At 46.3% G+C, this 21,566-nt stretch overlaps 1 protein-coding gene across 5 annotated transcripts in view; it reads left to right on the top strand.

The window, feature by feature from the left end:
• Positions 1 to 21,566, top strand: part of LOC105490104 (neuronal PAS domain protein 2) — a 175,949-nt gene that overhangs the window by 69,861 nt on the left and 84,522 nt on the right. For all 5 annotated transcript variants that reach the window (XM_011755417.3, XM_011755418.3, XM_071077255.1 and 2 more), the window contains exon 2: positions 12,974 to 13,027. In XM_011755417.3, the coding sequence (XP_011753719.1) occupies positions 12,996 to 13,027 (32 nt within the window). In that variant the 5' untranslated portion in view covers positions 12,974 to 12,995. The remainder of the gene's footprint in view (positions 1 to 12,973; positions 13,028 to 21,566) is intronic.

Raw genomic sequence — 21,566 nt, 5'->3', positions numbered from 1 at the left:
GAGAATTCGTTGCTGACCAAACAATGTTATTGTATGTTTACTTAATAACAAATTTTCCAACTTTCTTCATTCCTTCATTGCATATGTCACCCTCTCTCTGAATAATGAATCATCAGATTCTTGGAAAAAGAAAAGCATGAAGGAGGAACCATGGTTGTAACAAGCAGATAAAGCTTCAGCTTGGCTTTTTAGACGCTCGTGGTGGTGTTTGCCTATGGTCATGATGCTCGTGAGAGTCTTGTCTTGGTTTCTTCTAGCAATCTGGCTCTACGAGGCTCCAGCAAGCACCATGAGACCCGGCTCCTTGGGACAAGGCTGGAGAGGGCTAGTGTTAGGATTGGATCTGTCCGCCTTGCCATTTCCAGGTCAAAGAATGTGCCAGAATGCAATGAGAACTACTTAGTTGGAGGGGAATTGGGATTGCAGGAGCTGCTGGCTGTCAGGCTTTCACTGTCCATCTCCTTTAGAAATTTATTTTTTATTTTATTTATTTATTTTTGAGATGGAGTCTCGCTCTGTCGCCCAGGTTGGAGTGCAGTGGCCTGATCTCGGCTCACTGTGGCCTCCAGCTCCCAGGTTCAAGCAATTCTCCTGCCTCAGCTTCTTGAGTAGCTGGGATTACAGGCGTGTGCCAACACACCCGGCTAATTTTTTGTATTTTCAGTAGAGACAGGGTTTCACCATGTTGGCCAGCTGGTCTAGAACTCTTGACCTCAAGTGATCCGCCCACTTCAGCCTCCCAAAGTCCTGGGATTAGAGGCGTGAGCCACACTGCGCTTGGCCTTAGAAATGTATCTTTTCCCACTGAATGAATCATTGCAACACCAAAAACTATTCCCTGGAGAGGAAGAATCAAAATATGGAAGTTATTTCCTAGCTTCCCCAAATGACAAAGGAAGATAAGTGAGCGTCGCAGTTCATCAGCAACTGTTTCTCAAAGGCTTTTTATTCCTTAACATAATGAGGAAAAATCATTACCAAGCTCCCATGTGTGCGATACAGACGATAATCCAAAACGACATGAGGTCCCCTCACCAGGGACTGGCTGGGAGGACAGAAGGTGCACACTCTGTCGGCAATAAATAAACCCCCATCAATTGGGGAGATGTGTGTGCTTGGTTTTGCCTCTTATGATTTTAACTTGTTCTTGTTTTCAGTATTTTTTTCTTTTGATTAAATTCTACCAGGCTTGGTTGGTATAGTGGGGAGGAGCGTTAGGATTTTCCAGCTAACTTGGGACCTGTTATTCAAACCACTTCTCAGCCAATTTCAAAACATCATGATTTTATGTTTGTAAAAACACAGGCCTTGCAACCCAACAGGCTCGGGGTAGTCATTTCAGGGAAAATTCATGATGATACAGAGTGACCCAGTGGGCCTATAAAGACTTTACAAAAATTCTAAATTAAAAGACACTGAAGAGGAAAGTTTAGTAGTGATTCCAGTGATTCTTTAACATGGTTTGGCAAACTGCTATCTGGGGACCAAATCTGGCCCACAACCTGTTTTTGTAAATAAAGTTTTATTGAAACACAGCCATGCCCACTCATTTACATATTGTCTATGGCTGCATTGCACTGTAAAGGCAGAGTTGAGTGGTTGCAACAAAGAGCGGATGCTCTACATCTCAAATAGTTACCAGGTGGCCCTTTAGCGAAAAGGGTCGCCACCTCCTGCATGAGTGGAGTAACATGTTTTTCCATGCATGCTGCATGAGGCCCTCCTCTCTGGAACCGGGGTGAGCTACTAGTCCCTGGGGGAGCCTGTCACTTGTATGACTCATTAGTCTTCTGTCTCACTGCTGACGCACTTGGGACCCAGGGCAGATATGGTGTGACAAAATAATCCTGCTGCCATTTCCAGGTCCCCCATTCGCCAGGGGCCAGAATTCTAATCAGTTTTGTGGTAGATGGCTGTGAGAAAGAATGTTCTAAAGCCTTTGGGGCAGAAATTTCACCTGGATGCATAGATGTCATTTGCAGGCTTCACTTTTGTCCTTTGCTTCAATTAGAGTCAACAGATTTTTTTGAGGGTCTGCTGTGTGAAGGAAAACCCCAGTCATTTCACCTGATAGTCATTCCATTCCCTTCTCTCCTACCTCACAACCTCACAATGGTCAGTTGCTTTGCTGTTTAGTTATGAGCGGCTCAGGGTCAGTGATAACCAGGTCCATGCACGTTTGTGTCTTTCCACAAGGTCAGACTTTTACTGATGTGATTTCAATCACAAAAGCTGGAAGCTCCATTGAGTTCCCAAGGAGGAACTTCCCCTTACTACTTCCCATTCACTCAGGAGTTCAGAGCCGCCGGCACACAGGCTCAAGCCACTCCACAGGTCAGTCAATATTGCTAAACCATGCATAATAGTACACTTAATCAATATATAAATGTTATAGATTAAACATTGCACAATAAATGAAGTAACATTTAACATTGAAAGAAAAGGGATAGGAAAAGGGGTTAATGAACCAGTCCAGGAAAAGGAACGTGGGAAAAAAAAAAGAATGTCCTGGCCTGTTCTGGGCAGTCCATTGGTCTCACAGGGAAGAGTCTTTGACGTGGGCAGAGCGTTGGGCAGTGGATGCTGGGTGCTGATCACAGGCGACAGCAAGATAGGGTCTGTGGGGACAGCCGTTTCTAGCTGGTAAAGTCCTGCTCTTATGGCCGTCGAGTCCTCTGGTGAGGACTGAGTGGAGGAGTGTGCTTGGTTATGTCCTTGTTGGAAGCAGTCTTCATTGATTAGGCCAAACATCCAGTCTTGTTGGCAAGGTACCTTTTAAAATGTAAGCTGGAGTCTTTCTCTAAGATGGAGTTACTGGGTCAAGGGTGCTGTATACAGGTCATCGCTAGCTAGTCCAGTATTCTAGATAGCATGTGTGTGTCTGTCTTTCCACCATGCGTACACACATATACACACACATGTTTTCAACACTGGTAGAAGGGAATGATTATCCTGTTTCTCCCAAAGACATTTGTTGGGCTTAAGCACCAATTTCTACTGTGAGCCCTTTAATTCATGATCATTATTGATAGTGTAATTAGAATTCTGCAGCTACAATTTTGTGATGATTTCTTTGTGCCGGGGACTGTGCTGGGGGCTTCTTTTGGATTCTCTCATGCCTTCTCACAGCCACACAGTAAGAAAAGCCCTTCTGTTCTCTCACTTTGCTGTTGGGGAGCTAGGGCTGGGAGCATCACACTTATCCAAGGTTATACAGAGATATTGAAGGGCAAAGCCTGGGTCAGTCTCAGTTTGGGTCACCTGACCCCAGGCCACCACTACTGTTCTCCCCTTCACAGATGTGGATGCTGGACCCAGGAACTCTGACACCCACTGTGCCCCACTAGCTCTGCCTGCCAGCAGCAGGGGTGGCTGTCTGCCAATTCCCTTGGGAGTTCCAGCCCTCCTCCCTGCGACCCCCTGCCCCCACACTCAGTGCTCCACTGGCCTTGCTTGATTAGATTCCCAGCTGGTCTGTTTACTGGGCCTGGCAGAGCTCCTTACCCCCATGCTCCCGCTCAGTGGTCCTCACAGTCCTGTTTGCAGCAGCCACAGGTAGTCCCTAGGGGTGGGGCAGGTTCAGGCTTCAGCTGGAGCCTCCGCCTGCAGGTGTCTCTTGGCTGTAAGGTACTCTTCCTACCAATATGGCCTTTCCTGTCTCTGTTCAGGAGCCTCTCTCTGAAACCTTAGGTGTGTGTGACCCCAGAGTCCATGTCTGTTTCACCCCTGGTGACCTCCTTACTGTGCAGAGAATGTGTTCATTGACATTCAAAGTAGATAAGAAAGGCTGAAGCTCAGTGTCACCTCCCTTGGCAGGGGCTCAGTGGCCACAGTGTGAACATAAGGGGTAGGACAGTTAGGTGAGGCAGGTGTGCGATGAATGGAACTCACCTAGAGCTTTCTGTGCCCCAGGCATCATGCTGGGCCCTTTATTGCACACAGACCTGCGACCTGCCTCCCGTTTGCACCTTGTACAATCGCTGCCTGGTGGGTGTTAGCTGCATTGTGTTAGGAATGAGGGGAACAGGGGCTCATGAGGTTTAAGGGGCCTGCTCAAGGTCATAGAGCAAGTAGGTTGGAATGGAGATTTAAATCAGACTGACTCTGAAGTCGGAAACCCCCTATTCTGAGCAGCAGTGGGTGGAGAAAGGCTTCCTGAGTCAGTGCCAGGAGGCAGAGCCCAGGGTCTGCTCTGTCCCCAAGCCTGTGTCTGTGGGCAGGCCACTTAGCCTTGCTGGGGAGTGGTGCTGCCTGATTTATGAGTGGAGGATAACTATAGCCAGCCCATTCCACCCACAGAACTGACGGAGACAAAATGAGATTATGTTTTTTCAGAACTTGGCAGCTGCCAAGGGTTGGTGAGGGACCCATTGGGCCTTCCCAAAGAGCCCTGGCTGTCAGTGCTGTCTGAGCGGATTTTCCCTTTAGTCAGTGGCTCCTGCACATGCAGAAGTTTTTGTTTTAATTTTAGTCACTGGGATATAATTGTACCTTCACATGTATTTTGTAAGCACTATTACTGTGGAGCCACCGTGATCGTGGAGAGGTTTGTGGGAGTGAATGTCAGGTAGTGGCACAGGAATTCAGATAGGGGTTTGGCCCTGGCTGTGTCCTTCCTTTCCTTCCTCCCTCCCTTCCTCCCTTCCTTTTCTTCATTCCTCATGCATTTATTGAGCACCTAATATGGGTAAGGAGCTTGTATTAGTCCATTCTCATGCTGCTATAAAGGACTGCCTGAGACTGGTACTTTATAAAGAAAAGAGGTTTAATTGACCCGCAGTTCGCATGGCTGGGGAGGCCACAGGAAACTTACAATCATGGTGGAAGGGGAAGCAAACACGTTCTTCTTCACATGATGGCAGGAAGGAGAAGTGCTGAGCAAAAGGGGTAGAAGCCCCTTATAAAACCATCAGATCTTATGAGCACTCACTGCTATCATGAGAATAGCATGAGGGTAACCACCCCCATGATTCAATGACCTCCCAGGACACGTGGGGATTATGGGAACTACAATTCAAGATGAGATTTTGCTGAGGACACAGCCAAACCATACCAGGGCTGGGCGAACCATCATGAAATGGGGGAAGATGCAGTTTGCCTAATCCTTGCCATCAAAGTAGAGAACCTGGTTTTGACTGTCTGCTGCAGGCCAGACTTTGCAAACTTAACTTCATTTAAGTTTCAGCGCTGTCCTCTGAGATAGGTGTCTGTCACTCATGTTCAAAACCTCCACTGCCTTCCCATCTCACATAGAGCAAAAGCCACAATGCCCCTCAACCCCTGGCTCCACCTCCCCTCACCAACGCCATCCCTGGGCTGGCCTCTGGCTGCTCCTCGCTTTCCTTGCTGTCTGGGGGAGGCACCTTCACTGCTGACTCCCACATTCCCTTCAGGTCACAGTTCACATAGCATCTCATCAAGAAGGTCTTCCAAGACTCCTTAAAACATCAGAGCAAGACTCCCCGAACCCCGTCCCACCCAGGTTTCACCTTTTCCTGCACTGCAGTGATAGCCAAAGAACAGGCTCCGTGTTTACTTATTTGCTTGCTTGCAGTTTTCCCCAACTCCCCTGACCATGCATCCCCCACCTCGTGTAAGCACCATGAGAGTACCAGCTTTGCTCACAGTGTGTTCCCCCTTGCACAGGCACTCAGGGAGTATCTGTTGAATCACCGTATATCATATGCACATGGCACATTTGTGCTTTGGCAAATACATTCTCCTGCCTCATCACAGAGTCCAAGAGGAGAGGCAAACAGAAGGAGATGGTACACATGGTGCATGGATCAGAGACCTGCACATTGTTGTCAGTTTTCCCAAAATTGATCTCCAAATTCAATTCATTCTCAATCAAAATCTCATCAAGCTATCAAACTTTTTTCTTTTTTTTTCTTTTTTTTCTTTTTTTTTTTTTGAGGGACAGGGTTTCATGCTGTTGTTGAGGCTGGTGCTCACTGTAACCTTGAACTCCAGGCTCAAGCAGTGTTCTTGCCTCATCCTCCCAAGTAGGTAGGGATGTTAAAAAGGCATTTAACATGCACCACCATGACCAGCTAATTTTTACTTTTTGTAGAGACGGGATCTTTCTATGTTGCCCAGGCAACTCCTGGCCTCAAGCAATCCTCCTGCCCCCAAGCAATCCTCCTGCCCCAACCTCCCAAAGCAATGATATTACAGGCATGAGCCACTGCACCCAGCTGCATCAGGTATTTCTATAGAAATTGACAAGCTAATTCTAAAATTTATGTGGCTGTGCAAAGACCTAGAATGGCCAAGGCAAACTTGAATAAGAACAAAGTTGGAAGGCCGACCCTACATTTATGTCAGTAATGACTGCACAACTTTAGGAGTTAAGATAATGTGGTACTGCCATAACAATAGACAAAGGGTGTGGTGGAATTGGGAAACATAGAATTAAGTTTGTTTAAACAACAGAGCAGTTATATTTTCAAATGAAATGCTCGATATGTTTCCAGATGAAGGGCCTCTAAATGTAAAGCAATGACTCCAATTGTTAATCTGATAAAAGGTTCAGTCATTATATATCTAAGTCCAAAAGTACAGGGAAAATCATGTAAATTTTTCAGCTTAATAACGGAATCTACCACTTTAAATTTAGACATTCTTCACCTAAAAAATAAAAAAGATCTGAAAGTTGAAGGAAAACACCTTGTACATATTACATGTAAATGTAACTAACATACGTCTTATGAGTGAGTTTATCGCCACCTCAGCCAGGTGGCCAAGGCTGGCATCCACAGTGACAAGCCATGTTGACGGCATGATGTGATAAGGAGGATACTTTACTTCCTGGGCCTACGTCTCAGAAACCTGTATTCTGAGCCTGACTTTGAGAAAAACATCAGACAAACCCGAACTGAAGAACATTCTACAGATACTCCTCAAAATTGTCAAGTCTTCAAAAACAAGGAAAGCCTGAGAAACTCGCAGAGCCAAGGGGAGTCCGAGGAGATATGCTGACAAAGCGTGCTGTGGTGTCCTGGATGGAGTGCTAGAGTGGAAAAAAGACGTTACGTAAAAACTGAGGAAATCTGAGCGCAAGTTTGTCTAAAACTTATGGACTTTTTTTTTTGAGACAGAGTCTGGCTCTGCCGCCCAGGCTGGAGTGCAGTGGCGTGATCACAGTTCACTGCAACCTCTGCGTCTCAGGCTCAAGCGATTCTCCTGCCTCAGCCTCCCGAGCAGCTGGGATTACAGGCATGTACCATCACATGGGCTGATTTTTGTACTTTTAGTAGAGATAGGGTTTCACCATGTTTCCCAGGCTGGTTTCAAACTCCTGACCTCAGATGATCCACCCGCCTTGGCTTCCCAAAGTGCTGGGATTACAGGTGTGAGCCACTAGCACCCAGCCTGGACTTTTCTTAATAATGTATCAGTATTGGTTCATTAATTGTGACAAATGTGCCATACCAATGTCAAATGTTAGTAACAGGAAGCTGGGTGTGGGGATAAGGGGACTTTCTCTACTCTGTTTGCATTTTCTGTAAATCTAAAGTTGTTCTTAAAAATGAAGTTTATTTTTTAATAAGTTTATCTTATGTGTCTTCACTCCGCAGACATCCTGACTCTGTGTCCTGCAGAGTTGAGACACATAGGATAAATGAAGCTAAATATAGTCCATAAATAATGCATATAAGACCACACACTATTTGATGAAAGTGCTAATGCAATTCAACAGGGGAATAAATGCCTTTTTAACAAACTATTCTGGAGGAACAGGGATGTCCATATTGGGGGCGTGGTGGGGGTGGGAGGTGGTGAATAATGTCTGAGCCCTGTCCAACACACACATAAAATTTAATTTGCAAAGGACTGTGGATCAAAATGTGAAAGCTATGTGATGAAGTTTCTAGAGGAAAACATAGGATAATTCTTCACAACATTGAGGTGGCAAATGTATTTTAGAATACAAAAATCATTAACCATAAAATAAAAAGTTGATAAATTAGACTTTACCAAAATTTAAAACTGCTCATCACAAGACACCATCCAAAAAGCAACCAAGGCCACCCACAGCCTGGGAGAAAATGTTCACAATACATATTTTCTGACAAAGTACTTGTACCCAGAAGAGAGAAACATCTATGATCAGTATGATGAAGACTAACAGTCCAATTTTTTTTAAGTAGGCAAAAGAATCAGACATCTTACAAAAGAAGATACCTAAATAGCCAGTGAAAAGTGCTCTGCATCATTAGTCTTCAGGGAAATGCAAATCCCAATGAGATCTCATAACACACCCACGTAAATTACTAAAATTAAGACAATATTAAATGTTAGAATGGAGCCACTGGAATTCCTTGTACACTACTAGTGCAAATATAAAATTGTACACTCACTTTGGAAAACAGCTTGGCAGTTTTTTTTTTTGTTGTTTTTTTTTTTTTTTTTTTTTTTTGAGACGGAGTCTGGCTCTGTCGCCCGGGCTGGAGTGCAGTGGCCGGATCTCAGCTCACTGCAAGCTCCGCCTCCCGGGTTTACGCCATTCTCCTGCCTCAGCCTCCCGAGTAGCTGGGACTACAGGCGCCCGCCACCTCGCCTGGCTAGTTTTTTTGTATTTTTTAGTAGAGACGGGGTTTCACCGTGTTCGCCAGGATGGTCTTGATCTCCTGACCTCGTGATCCGCCCGTCTCGGCCTCCCAAAGTGCTGGGATTACAGGCTTGAGCCACCGCGCCCAGCCGGCAGTTTTTAATAAAGTAAGCATACAGCTACCGTGTGTTCTAAGAATGACACTCCTAGATATACACACCCAAGAGGAATGAGTGCTTATTTCCACAGAGACTTCTATGTGGCTTAACACTGGTGATGTTAATGCTGACCAGTAGGTGAAAGTGGTGTCTGCCAACCTTCCTCCCTGTAAATTGTTTTTGTTTTGTAATTAATAAATATTTTGAGAGCAATACTTTGAAACTCTGCAAATATCCTGTTTCTCCCCAAGCTTTTTCCCATTAATTTTAGCATCCATCGGTGGATCTTGCCTGCAACAATGATTACTATGGTATGCTGATGGTGATTTTCTTTTCTTCCTTTTCTTTTCCTTTCTTTCCTCTTCTCTTCTCTTCTCTTCTCTTCTCTTCTCTTCTCTTCTCTTCTCTTCTCTTCTCTTCTCTTCCCTCTCCCCTCCCCTCCCCTCCCCCTCCCCTCCCATTCCCTCCCCTTCTCTTCTTTTTCCTTTTTGTGGAGAACAGTGTCTCACTATATTGCCCAGACAGGTCTCAGACTCCTGGGCTCAGGCTATCCTCCCCACTCTCCCTCCCTAAGGGGTGGGATTACAGGCATGGGGCATGATGGCGATTTTCTATTGCCATTGTTCTTCTGAATTTATTAATTGGAATCTTCTGTAAGAGGAAGCTGTCTCCCTCCCTCCTCCTACCTCCCCATTTATTTATTTGGGGGGCTCTTTGTAAAGGTGTGGGTGGAGAGTAGGGAACCAAGAGGGACAGAGTGGTTACCTGAGGTGGGGAATGATAAAACAAATAAGACTCATGAGTAGTTTGTTGCACAGGCTATGATCAATATGGTTGTCACCTATTTTGTTGCTCAGGTTGTCCTGGGAACCCCTCTCAGCCTCTCTTTTCATCAGGCTCCCGTAATTATTGTTATTGTTGATTATTATTTCTTGTGTGGTCAGTTGCTAGGTGCAGATGCCTGGATTTCAAATTTGAGGGGATGTTACAAAGCTTAAAAAGACTCCTGAGAGTTTGTGTTCTAGGAAAACCCAAGAAACCCAGAACTGGAAGAGCCCCGAGAGATGAATATTACCGGGCGTGTTCCCTTCTCACTTCCCTGAGGCTCCCCTGTGCGGAGGATCCTGTGGACATGGCTAAAGGAGATGCAGCAGGAGATCAGAGGGTGGGTGGAGAATGAGAGTGAGGTGTTTATTCCCTTGGCTCCCTTCTTGTCCCTTCACTGAAGGCCACCTCCTATGGGACACACTCCTTCCAAGTTTGGGAAATGATTTCCCTCTTGTCCCTTCCCCTCAGAGGTATTCACAGCTCTGCCGTTCCCCACCTCAGGTAACCACACTGTCCCTCTTGGTTCCCTACTCCCCACCCACACCTTTACAAAGAGCCCCCCCTGTAAATCAACGCTCCTCAGAGGCTCCCACCTGCCGTCTGCTTTCCTACTGGGACCCTGATTCACACACCTCGTGACTGTCTACGCCATGTAGGACGCATGGTTATCTGGGGTAAAGGCTGTACGGCATCCCTCCATTGTTCACTCTGGGGGTTAATCACCTCAACCATTATGTCTCAGCTCCAAACAAAATCTCCTCTGCTTTCATTTAAGCTCCTTTTCTGTTTTCTGGCACTCTGTGATCAAAAGGAAAAAAAATAGCTGCTCAAAATCCTTCTCACTGAAAACTATACGGCTGATAAGAGTCATTGTCACCCCCAGACTTCTCTGTGATTCCTTTAACCTGATCTCAGAGGACTTCTTTTCTTCCCTTCCATCCTGTTCCTTGTTTGCCTTCAAGCTGTTTCCAGATCCTATTATTAAGTAAAAGGATGACTCTAAAACGCAAGGGAGGATGGACACCCACGCTCACAGCAGCCGAGGTGGAGGTAGCCCATGTCCATGGACACATGAATGGGCAAGCAAAACACTGCATTTCCATATGCAATGGGATATCACTCGGCCTTAAAAAGGAAGGAGATTCTGACCCATGCAGTGACATGGATGAACCCTGAGGGCATTATGCTGTGTGAAATAAGCCAAATACTGTCTGGTTCCACCTTCATGACAGACCTGGAATAGTCAAATTTATAGAGACAGGAAGTAGAAGGGCAGTTGCCAAGCCTGGAGTGAGAGGGGAATGGGGACTTCTTGTTTCATGGATAGCTTATGCTTTGCAAGGTCAAAGAGATCTGGAATGGATGGTGGTGATGGTTGCAAAACAGTATGAGTGTGCTTAATGCCACTGAGCTGTGCACTCAGCAGGGGTTAAGACGGTAAATTTGTGAGGTGGATTTCATCGCAATTTTTTAAGTTAAAAAATAACATGGTAGACAGCAGAGGTGACAAAATAGTAAAAATATCAGCACGGAGCCTTTGTGGCAGGTGCAGTGAGAACTCAGCTTAGGGGCCCTCTCACACTGGGTGCAGCTCAGCTGAATGGCTTAGCCAGGGGTCAAGTGAGAGGAACGGGACAGGGAAATGAGAGGGATGCTGAAGAACAGGAAGTGGGTGTAGAGCATCCAGGTTTTGTAGATTCAGGAAATGTCTGCAGGATAAACATACAAATCACAGAAGATGTGGTTGATAAAGAATAGCCGTTAGTCATTTTTAGATGTTTAGTTTATGACTCAGCAACCCTGGTCATCCAAACAGGATCCCAGGAGCTCAGGAGAGTGGACTGAGGAGCAGCAGCTAGCCCTCCTGTGGACAAGCTCTGTCCAGGGGACCCTGGTAAAGAACACAGCGCGGCCGGGGCTTTGGTCAGCCACCATTCTCCTTGGAAGCACAGGCTTGGGGTAGGGCATCATTCGATGAATTGACATAAAATTTTGAACAGATTCCATCTGGAAAACATTAAGCACAGGCCTGTTTGCAGATGTGTTAACGCTGACTGAACTGTGATGCAGGCTTTAACTTCTAAGCAGCATTTCTTGCTAGTCCATGGTGGAATACGCCTACTGTTGAGTGCATGGGCATTTTGTAAACAGGGGCTGTGGCTGCAGAATTCATCTTTGCTTTGGCTCAGACCCATGTTTGTGTACGTAGGTGACCAAAATCACAAAGCTAAATGAGCTCAGAGAAAGATTGATTGACTCCATTGAAAACTTTTATCTGAAACTTCACATTTTAAGAGTACTTGGTGGTGCATTTGCGAAGTGTGGGTTTGGGAGTTCCGACTGAGGACCCTGTGTGTTGAGCAGAGAAGCATGTGGGCAATGGTGATTCAGCTTCTCCATGGTCCCCACCTTTACCTCGACCACACTTTGCCCTCCCAGCCACCGCAGCCTTCAGCCCCCCACAGCTGGCATTGACCTCACGAGCTCCCTGAGAATGGTTCTGCTTGGGGGCGCACCCCAGACAGGTGGGGCTCTGGGAAACGTGTGAATGAAGAAAGGAACCAGGGCTGTGCAGCTCTGAGGGGTGGAGGGAACCCAGGCCTGTGTGTGGTAGGAGGGGAAGCTGGGTCTGTGGGCCTGAGAAGCATCAAGCCAGTGGCCTGGGAGAATAGAGGCTCAGGCGGTGAGGAAGAACATTCCCGGATTGTTACTTAATCTTTCACCTTTGTGCACCTTCGCTGTCTCAAGGAGAGTAAATGCCCTAAGGGAGGAACTGCGGATGACACTCCTTTGGGGCTGATTCTTCCAGGCCGCCTGTCAGAGGAGCTTGTGTGGTTTGAATGGACAGATAAACAAACCCTCTCCTTCAGGATGTCATAGGCTACTGGGGTCCTGCAAGCAGGAGTGAACAATGCCTGCTGTGGCGTCACTAACGGACCCCAGGCGGCCGCTGGGAGGTGCGTGTGACCTAAGGCTTGAGAGGAACAGATGCTGCTTCACTGAGCAAGTCTGGACAGCAGTTCTGAAAGTGTGGTCTGGAGACCCTTGGGGTCCTTGAGGTCAAGACATTTTTTCAAAATATAATTAACTCGTTATTTCTCCTTTTAAAAGAGCTCTCCTTGTCTCATGAGTGTACACAACATGAGTGTTCTGACTCTTCCAGAAGTTGCTTGACATCTGATGACTTCATTGCTCCGATGCCCGATGAAATGAGTGCCTGTGCATTTAAACATTTCTCAGCCTTAACCCACATACACAGGAGTGCTTTGGAGACCTCAGTCCATTTTGAGAATGTAAAGGGGTGCCAGGACCAACAAGTTTGAGAACCGCTGGGCTAAGACCGAAATGATGACAACCTGAAAGACTTTTAAGAAAGATCTAGAAGCAGACGGTAATTATCCATTCTTTTTAATTAATTTTTTTTTTTTTACAGGAAAAACTGCATAGAAAATCTCATGGATGAAGATGAGAAAGACAGAGCCAAGAGGTAAGATGCAGCCGTCCCCCTCCTCAGTAGAGCCCTCTGACCCCCAAGGGTCTGCCTGGCAGAATCTCGCCGGCTTTCACTCTGTGCAGGTGAGGCCACCAGCAAGACAGGCAGCTACAGGACACACTGTCTCCATGACATATTGCAGTGCTCCGTGAGAAGCCTTCTAGACTGCTCGCTCAGCCCTGCCCCTCAGTGTGAAATGACACATTGTCTAGGACGTGCTGAGTGGTCTGGGTTTTTGTCATGCTCCCTTGTACCCCTGTTGACACTGGTCATCTTTCAGGGCTTCTGGTTACTGCTTTTCCAGGACAGACACTGCTGGACAAGGCAGGCTGACTGGAGTCCAGCGGGCCTGGATTCAAGTCCTCACTCGGTCGCCGGAGCTCTGTCTGGCTTTGGATAATAATCATGATCATTGCCACACAGTGAGCACGCAGTCCTCACCCAGCACTGTGCTAAGCACTTTTGTGTACGTAGATTAGCTCAGTTTCCTCAGCTGTAGATTGGAGATGTCATAGACACCTTGCACTGTGGTTGGGTCAACTAGAAATATGAATTTGGCAGCTGGCACGTGAGAGCCACTGATAACCTGTCTATGTTGATTCCTTCATTGGACATGTATTGAATGCCTAAACGGTGAAATCCTAACGGTGACGTGGAGCGGGTCAGGAACAGTCGAATGTCATCAGTTTCACACGATTCACCTGAGTCAGCAGTCCCTGTGCCATGCTCTGGGGAAAAAACCGTGAGCAGGAAGCTCCTCAGTGGCTCACTGCAGGTCATTCGGGTGGAGGCCCAGCCACAGAGCCTCGGCAGCAGGGGACACCCTCTCTGGAGACACCCTTCATTGCAGCCCCACTGGACCAGCCTCCTCACTGTGATCTCACCCCTTTCTGCCTCTGCCACCACGTGTGTGCGGCAGGGCTCTCCGTTCTCTGTGACAGCCTCATGAGCCTGCAGAGCTAAAGGGTTTGCCCACTTCCCTTCACAGAACCCACTACTTGCTTGTCACCTGCAAATGGTAGTGCCCCCAGGTACCACCCAGCTCTGTGGCTGCAGGGTAGCTGTCCTTCCATATCACCTAGGGAGGCAGCCATGAGAACCACAAATCCCCGGCCAACCCCAGACCTGCCAGACCTGAGCCTGCAAGGCATAGGGGGAGTCTGGATTGTTTTAAACTCCCCCAATATTCCCTTTAAATCAGGGAGCAGAGGAGATGGCCACAGGTATAGGCAGAACAGCCTTCATCTCAGGAATCTGGGAGATCGGCACTGGGAACTCATAGTACTCTTATCTCTACTTTTGCATATGTTTGAAAATTTCTGCAATAAAAATTCACACCAGCATCAGTACAAAGAACTCCCCCGCTGAAGTGACGGGCCCTTCACTTGGCATTTGGACCCAGGTGCTTTGCAAACTGTAGGTCACAACCTACAAGGGTTGCAAAATCCACTTGGGTCCCAAGCAACAGATGAATAGACTAGATCAGACCAGAGTAGAATTCCTCCCTCTGGGGTGTTTTGGTTTCCTCCAGCCTAGCTATGGATGCAGCACTGGAGACAGATGTGAGCTGCATTCCTGGCCTGCCCTGTGCTAGCTGATGAATTCCAACTGACCCCTCATCCCTCAAAGCCTCTGTTTTCTCACCTGCAAACACAAGGGTCATAATGTCTGTCCTGCTTTCCTCACTGGTTATTTTGGAAATTAGCTACAAAATACACTGAGTAGCACTTTTTAAGTATTCATCGTTACATGTGTGTGAATATGCAGCACACTTTGCAATAGCACATTTACAGGGCAATGTTTTTTGTGCGTGATGGAGTCTCACTCTGTTGCCCAGGCTGGAGTGTAGTGGCACGATCTTGGCTCACTGCAACCTCCCCCTCCTGGGTTCAAGCGCAGGGCATTCTTACTAGAAATGATGGAGAGAACAGCAGTGGTAGCCAGCATTCTCTGGGTGTCCACAGTACTGAGCTAAGTCCTCTTATGTGCATCATCTCATTTTATCTTCTCAACATTCCTTTGAAGTGTGTGTCATTCTTATTCCCATTTTACAGGTGAGAAGACTAAAATTCAACAAGGTTGAGTGCGTTGTCAGAGATCAGAAAGTTCCAGGAAGTGGCAGAATGAGAACTTCAATACAGACTTCTTTGAGCTTAGACTCTATTCTTATCCCCAGACCACAAGAGGCTCTTCATATAAGACCAAACCCAATCTACCTGGCTGACTAGACAGAGTTGTATTCTAGCATGACTAAGGAGTCCACAGGAGTTTTACTTTTGCTGTCGTCATCTTTAATATCACCCTCCAAACCCCTTCTAGTCTTATCCCTGCTTCTCTCCTGCACTGCTTACCTCTAAATCAGGAAGAGATAAAAATGCATGTTTAGGCTCTACCATACGCAGAAATCAGCAAATATAGACATGCCAAAAAAATCTGGGCTAAAAGTTCCTAGAAATAAATCAGTTTGTATGCAGTTTCTTTTCATTCATTCCCCTCCCCATTTGCTTTGGGCCATTAGCATACCTCCCCCACCCCAAAACTTTTCTGCTTGGAAATCTTTGCACAGAGACCTGTGTAGTGAGGCTGGGGCCCACACTCCTCCCTTGTCCTCAGATGGAAAAAGGGGTTTAGAGCGTTTGGTGGTACCCAGAAATAGCAAGGATGCAGTACCCCTCCTAACACTTGGGAACACACACACACACACACACACACACACACACACCCTAAGATTGTGTTCTTTTCAAAGTAGTTTTTATAGCAGTAACATGGGAGGTCCTTCCCCTAATCCCACCTGGAGGCCTGGCATGAATTGTTTTCACTCACCCACTATTTTTGATGAGATTAGAAATGTTTAGCTTGAGATCAAAACTCTCATTGTCTCCAGAAAACATGCTTTGTGTTAGGCAAGGCTTTCGATGCTTTAGGGAATTCATGGTATATTTGGGTTGTTTGATCAAGTATTCCAAACAAGGGCACAGTTCCACTTTCTTCCGTGAATTTCCGTGTAAATCCAGAGAGTATTAATGGAGTGTCTATTGTGTGTTCAGAACTGAGTGCTCTATTCTTTAGGGAAGATGCAAAAATATAGTCCTTGTACTCAAGAAGAAAACAGCTTGATTGAGAGATATTTGTAATCCCTAGATAATGAAGTTCACAGCTTTTTCTGTGTTCCAGTTACAAGCATGTCTTTCTAATTCTGCTGTGAAAGAGTATTGTAGGGTGTGTGTGTGTGTATGTGTGCACGTGCATGTATGGTCACCCAGGAAGCAGTGTGGGGTAGCAGGAAGTGCACATGGTTAGAATCAGACAGGCCTGGCTTTGACTCTTGCCACTGTTTACTGTCTGTCCTTGGGCAAGTCACTAAATCTCTCTTAGCCTCAGTTTCTTCTGTCAAGTGGGGTGATAATAGTAGCTACTCATTGCAGAAATTAAATGCAGCTGCGTCTAACCTGCTGGCACAGTGCAGTACCCAGTGCTGATAGGGAAAGCTAAAATTTGCAAAGCACTCACAGCCTGCCTGGAGCATTTTACATGCAGTCATTCTGCAAGCCTTACAACACCTCCTCATAAACTAGGTTATTCTTAGCCCCATTTTACAGTTGAGAAACCTGAGGCTCAGGGATCGCACAGCCAGTCGGCGGCAGGCAGGGATTCAAATGCGCGCATCTGTTTCTAAAGTCTGGGCTCCTAACAGCGTCTATGACATTCTGTGGAATGTCACTCCTTTTGAAGCCACTCCTTTTGAGTCACCACCTTCCCAAGGGGTAAAGACAGTAAGTTCTGATAGGAATTCTTGCTTTCCAAAGAGAGCAGTTGTCTAACTTTGCAGTATTGCAAAGTTACTCCATTTCTTGACGGAAATGAGCACCTGTTGGCTAAGAAGAAACTGCTTCATATTCACCTCTTCCTTTAATCCAGTGTTAAATGAGTCCATGACCTCCTCTCTCCAGTCAGCTGTGAGGTGGTTTCCGTAGTCCTATACCTTTGGTTGAGAGAGGGAGAGTAGAAGGTGAGTTTATGGCTCTGCTGCCTTTGTTTGTGAGAATTGAGTGTGTCAGGCCAGATTCACTGATTCTTGGGGCTCTTAATAAAGTAGATGCTGGTTCTGAAGCATCAACTGAACAATTTTATGATTCTTTGACTCTAATTCTTAGTCTGAATGTCAACAAAGTGGTTCAGATGAGAGGAAAGAGTTCAAACACAGCAAACAAGAAGGCTGCGCGTGCCATTTTGCAGAAGCAGATATTTCAGAACGTTTGGTTATTTCTTCTGGTCCCCCAGGGTAGAGGAAAAGGATAGGGTCGTTTAATGACATGGACCAATGAATGGCTGAGACCATCCCATCTGTGTCTGTTAACTAAGTGATGTGGTGAGCAAGTGGATGCTACAGATGAGGATACATAGCATTATCCCGCCCTCAGAGCGCGGTTGGGTGAGTTAGAGATGCATTCATGAAAATAAGCGTAAAGAAGAAAAAGAAAACACTTGCTGCAGAGTCTGTTTTAGGCCAAGACAGGATGATGATCGAAATTTGTAAGCTCAACCCTTTCAGCCAGTTGCTCTTTCAGGGAGAGGAATATGGCAAAGAAGAGAGACTGTTCTCATTTCATTTGTACCATTTCTTTGGACATAAATTCTGTGGGTCTGAAAGCAAAGCTCTGCCCAGAAAGGCTGTAGCCCCTGTGGAGGACTCCAGCCCCGTGCACGCTCGGAGAGTGCCCCTGCCTGCAGGCACAGTGCAGTGAGAACCCCGGGCCCTCAGCATTGGACAGTGGGCTGATGCTCCCCCAGCTGGAGCCTGTCGTGCTAATTTTGCTGTGATTTCCTTTCATAGGCTTTGGATAGGGTTTTACTTACATCATCATAAGCTCCCACACGGGGGAAAAAATGGCAGTAACACATCTCTGAGGCTTCCTCTTTGTTTTGTTTGATGGTTAAGGCAGCAACAGGCATCGCGAGAATGGCATCTTGAGAATGCAGGAGGTAATAGGACATGCGATTCGTGTGTATTACCTTGTAATTTCCAGATGAGTGATTCTGTTCTCAAAACAAAGGGGAAAGTAGAACTGTGCTTGCAGGCAGAATGCTAATTCTTCCTGTGGCCCAGTAAACGGTGGAATGGAAAAGGGGCCTCCCTCTGCTGGGGGCTTTTGGCTTTTACCCTGCTAGCGTTCTTTGATTGGCTCAGAGGAGTTGTCAGAGAAGCGTGGTGCCTGGCAGGATTAGAAACTTGGAAATGTCGGCGGGGCGCTGTGCCTCAAGCCTGTAATCCCAGCACTTTGGGAGGCCGAGACGGGCGGATCACGAGGTCAGGAGATCGAGACCATCCTGGCTAACACAATGAAACCCCGTCTCCACTAAAAATACAAAAAAATTAGCCGGGCGTGGTGGCGGCGCCTGTAGTCCCAGCTACTCAGGAGGCTGAGGCAGGAGAATGGCGGGAACCCGGGAGGCGGAGCTTGCAGTGAGCCGAGATCGCGCCACTGCACTCCAGCCTGGGCGACAGAGCGAGACTCCGCCTCAAAAAAAAAATAAAATTAAATTAAAAAATAATTAAAAAAAAATAAAAGAAACTTGGAAATGTCTTTGCTCAAGGAGATCCAGAACCTCTCTGGGGGCATCTGAGGCAAAAGGCAGTTTACTGAAGCCTTTTCAATAATTTCAGTAAATTTTAAATTGAAAAGAGATGATCAGGAATGCACCACTTGAAAATGCTGCCTTTCTTTAGAAAAGGCTAAACGTTTCTTTTTAGAATTTTGGTGACAAGTTCCTAACTATCATGTTCCAATTAAACGGTGCCTGTGTTACCGTTAACTAAGAGTCACTATGAAATTAGGCCAGCTTCCCATTTGGGCCCAGACACTTTCTGCTAACTGTGGTTAAGAGTAAAGCTGTTCCGTTGCTTCTCGGGAGAATAGACAGCCTCAGCTGCTCTCAGTCACCCCCAGACGCTTTGCTAAGTCTCTGCAATAGTTCCCCAAGTTCTCCATGAGATGAGGATAGCATCAGCCCGCCCTGCTGGGGTGACTTTTCTCCCCACATAGCCAGATGACATCTTTTTTTTTTTCTTTTTTTTTTTTTTTTTTTTCTTTTGAGACAGAGACTCTCACTCCGTTGCCCAGGCTGGAGTGCAATGGTGTGATCTCGGCTCACTGCAACCTCTGCCTCTTGGGTTCAAGTGATTCTCCTGCCACAGCCTCCCAAGTAGCTGGGATTACAGGCACCCGCCACCATGTCTGGCTAATTTTGTATTTGTAGTAGAGTTGGGTTTCACCATGTTGGCCAGGCTGGTCTTGAACTCCTGACCTCAAGTGTTCCACCTGCCTCAGCCTCCCAAAATGTTGGGATTACAGGCGTGAGCCACCATGCCCAGCCTCATGTCTTCTTCTTACACCAAACTTCTTGAGATTCTGAGCCCAGTGATGCCTCCAAACCCCGTGGCCTCAGTGTGCAGGGATGCTGCCTGGGTTATGGAAGTGAGGAATTATGCACCTGTCTCCAGGCTCTAAGCCTGGGCACAGGAGGGGGACTGCACTGACCTTAGATGGACCTTGTTTTATGCCAACGTTACCCAAAATATATTCTGGAGAATATTAATCCCAGGAAATGCCCCCAAAGTAATCGTGGAGTGTATGTTTACTGTTTCTCCCTCGTGGAGAATGTCAGGGCTTCTCAGCATATTAAAGGTGCTAAGACTGCAATGAGCAAATAACCAAAAATCATACAATCCTGCATTTAAAAAATTATCTTGAAAAATAAAAACATAGCAGCAAGGAAATAACCTCCTCTGGCATGGTCCTTCCCCTTTCTTCGAGTAATTCTTCATGATTTTCCACAGAAGACCCATTGACCAACACTATCTCAGGCAATAGATATGTCAGCTGTATTCCCATTATAATTTTACATTTTCTTATACATAAAAAGTTCCAAAACAACATTTGAAAAATTCTGAAATGTTTAAAGATGCAAGCAAAGATTATTTATTTATGTATGTATGTATTTATTTATTTATTTATTTATCGAGATGGAGTTTTGTTCTTGTTGTCCAGGCTAGAGTGCAGTGGCGCAATCATGGCTCACTGCAACTTCCGTTGCCCGGATTCAAGCGATTCTCCTGCCCAGCCACAGAGATCATTTATAATCAGAGCACCTGGAGATAGCCACTGTTAATATTATAGCATATTCCCTATCAGCCTTTTCCATACTTTTCCATTCAATTTCTTTTTTTTTTTTCTTTTTTTTTGAGGCAGAGTCTAGCTCTGCTGCCCAGGCTGTAGTGCGGTGCAGTGGCACGATGTCGGCTCACTGCAACCTCCACCTCCCGGGTTCAAGCCATCCTCCTGCCTCAGCCTTCCGAGTAGCTGGGATTATAGGCATGCACCACCATGCCTGGCTAATTTTTGTATTTTTAGTAGAGATGGGGTTTCACCATGTTGGCCAGGCTGGTCTCAAACTCCTGGCCTCAAGTGATCCACCAGCCTTGGCCTCCCAGAGTGCTGGAATTACAGGCGTGAGCCACAGCGCCCGGCTTCCATTCTGTTTTAATAGGAATGTTCACAGATGTTCTTTGTTAATGTGGATGACCAGCTCTAATGTATTCTTTAGAAAAGTTCACCTTTTATGGACAGCACTGTCTTCACTGAGCATCACATGCTGCAGTTGCCTCTTAAAACTGTGAGCACCTATTTGGTATATTTCAGTTCTACCAGAAATTTGTGTTCCTTCTACAATCTCAGTCTTAGGCACTGTGGAGACTACAAAAGAAGGATAAGGCCTAGTCCTGATATGCCTTCTAAAAAGGTTCAGTTTGCTCCGTTTATAAAACTCAGATTTGAGAAGCCTAGCCCTGCACCCTTTTCAGTTCCTGTCCCATCCTATAATGCAGAGCTAGTGACCCCAGGTAAGATACGCCAGATTTCCCCATCTAGAAGAAACCTGGTTATCAGTGAGTCTTTGGTTTAGGCATGAACTATTCTGGGTTTCTGTTGCTATGTAACAAACCACCCCAAAGTGTGAGGGATTAAAGCAATGGCATTCATTTTGCTTATGGATCTTTAACTAGGGTAGGGCTTGGCGAGGAGTGCCTGTTTTGTTCCAGGTGGTATCAGCCAGAGTAGCTCAAAGATGGTGGGTAGAACCCTCTGAAGATGCACTCACTCCTACACCTTTGGTTGATGTTGGCTTTCAACCAGCACGTCCACTAGAAGTAGCTTTCCCTATGGAGATATGGCTTCCTCACAACACGTGGTTGCATTCAAGGGTGAGTGTCATAGGGAAGCTCCATCTCCTCTTAGTCCCTGGCTTTGGAAGTCAAACATTGTCACTGCTGCTGCTATCTATTCATTAAGAGCCAATAGCCAAAGCCAGCCTATATTCAAGGGAAGGAGAATTAGAACCCATCTTTTGATAAGAGAGCTTCCGAGAATTTAAAATGCTGTATGTCAGAATCACCATATCAATGTCCTCACTATTTTTTAAGAGGAAACTGAGGTCTGTGGGGTTGGGAGTGCCTTGCTTACTCTCTCCTGGCTTA

This window comes from Macaca nemestrina, chromosome 13, assembly GCF_043159975.1.
Source record: "Macaca nemestrina isolate mMacNem1 chromosome 13, mMacNem.hap1, whole genome shotgun sequence".
Lineage (NCBI taxonomy): Eukaryota > Metazoa > Chordata > Mammalia > Primates > Cercopithecidae > Macaca > Macaca nemestrina.
The sequence above is the reverse complement of the archived record's forward strand: the minus strand, read 5'-3'. Positions and strand labels throughout refer to the sequence as shown.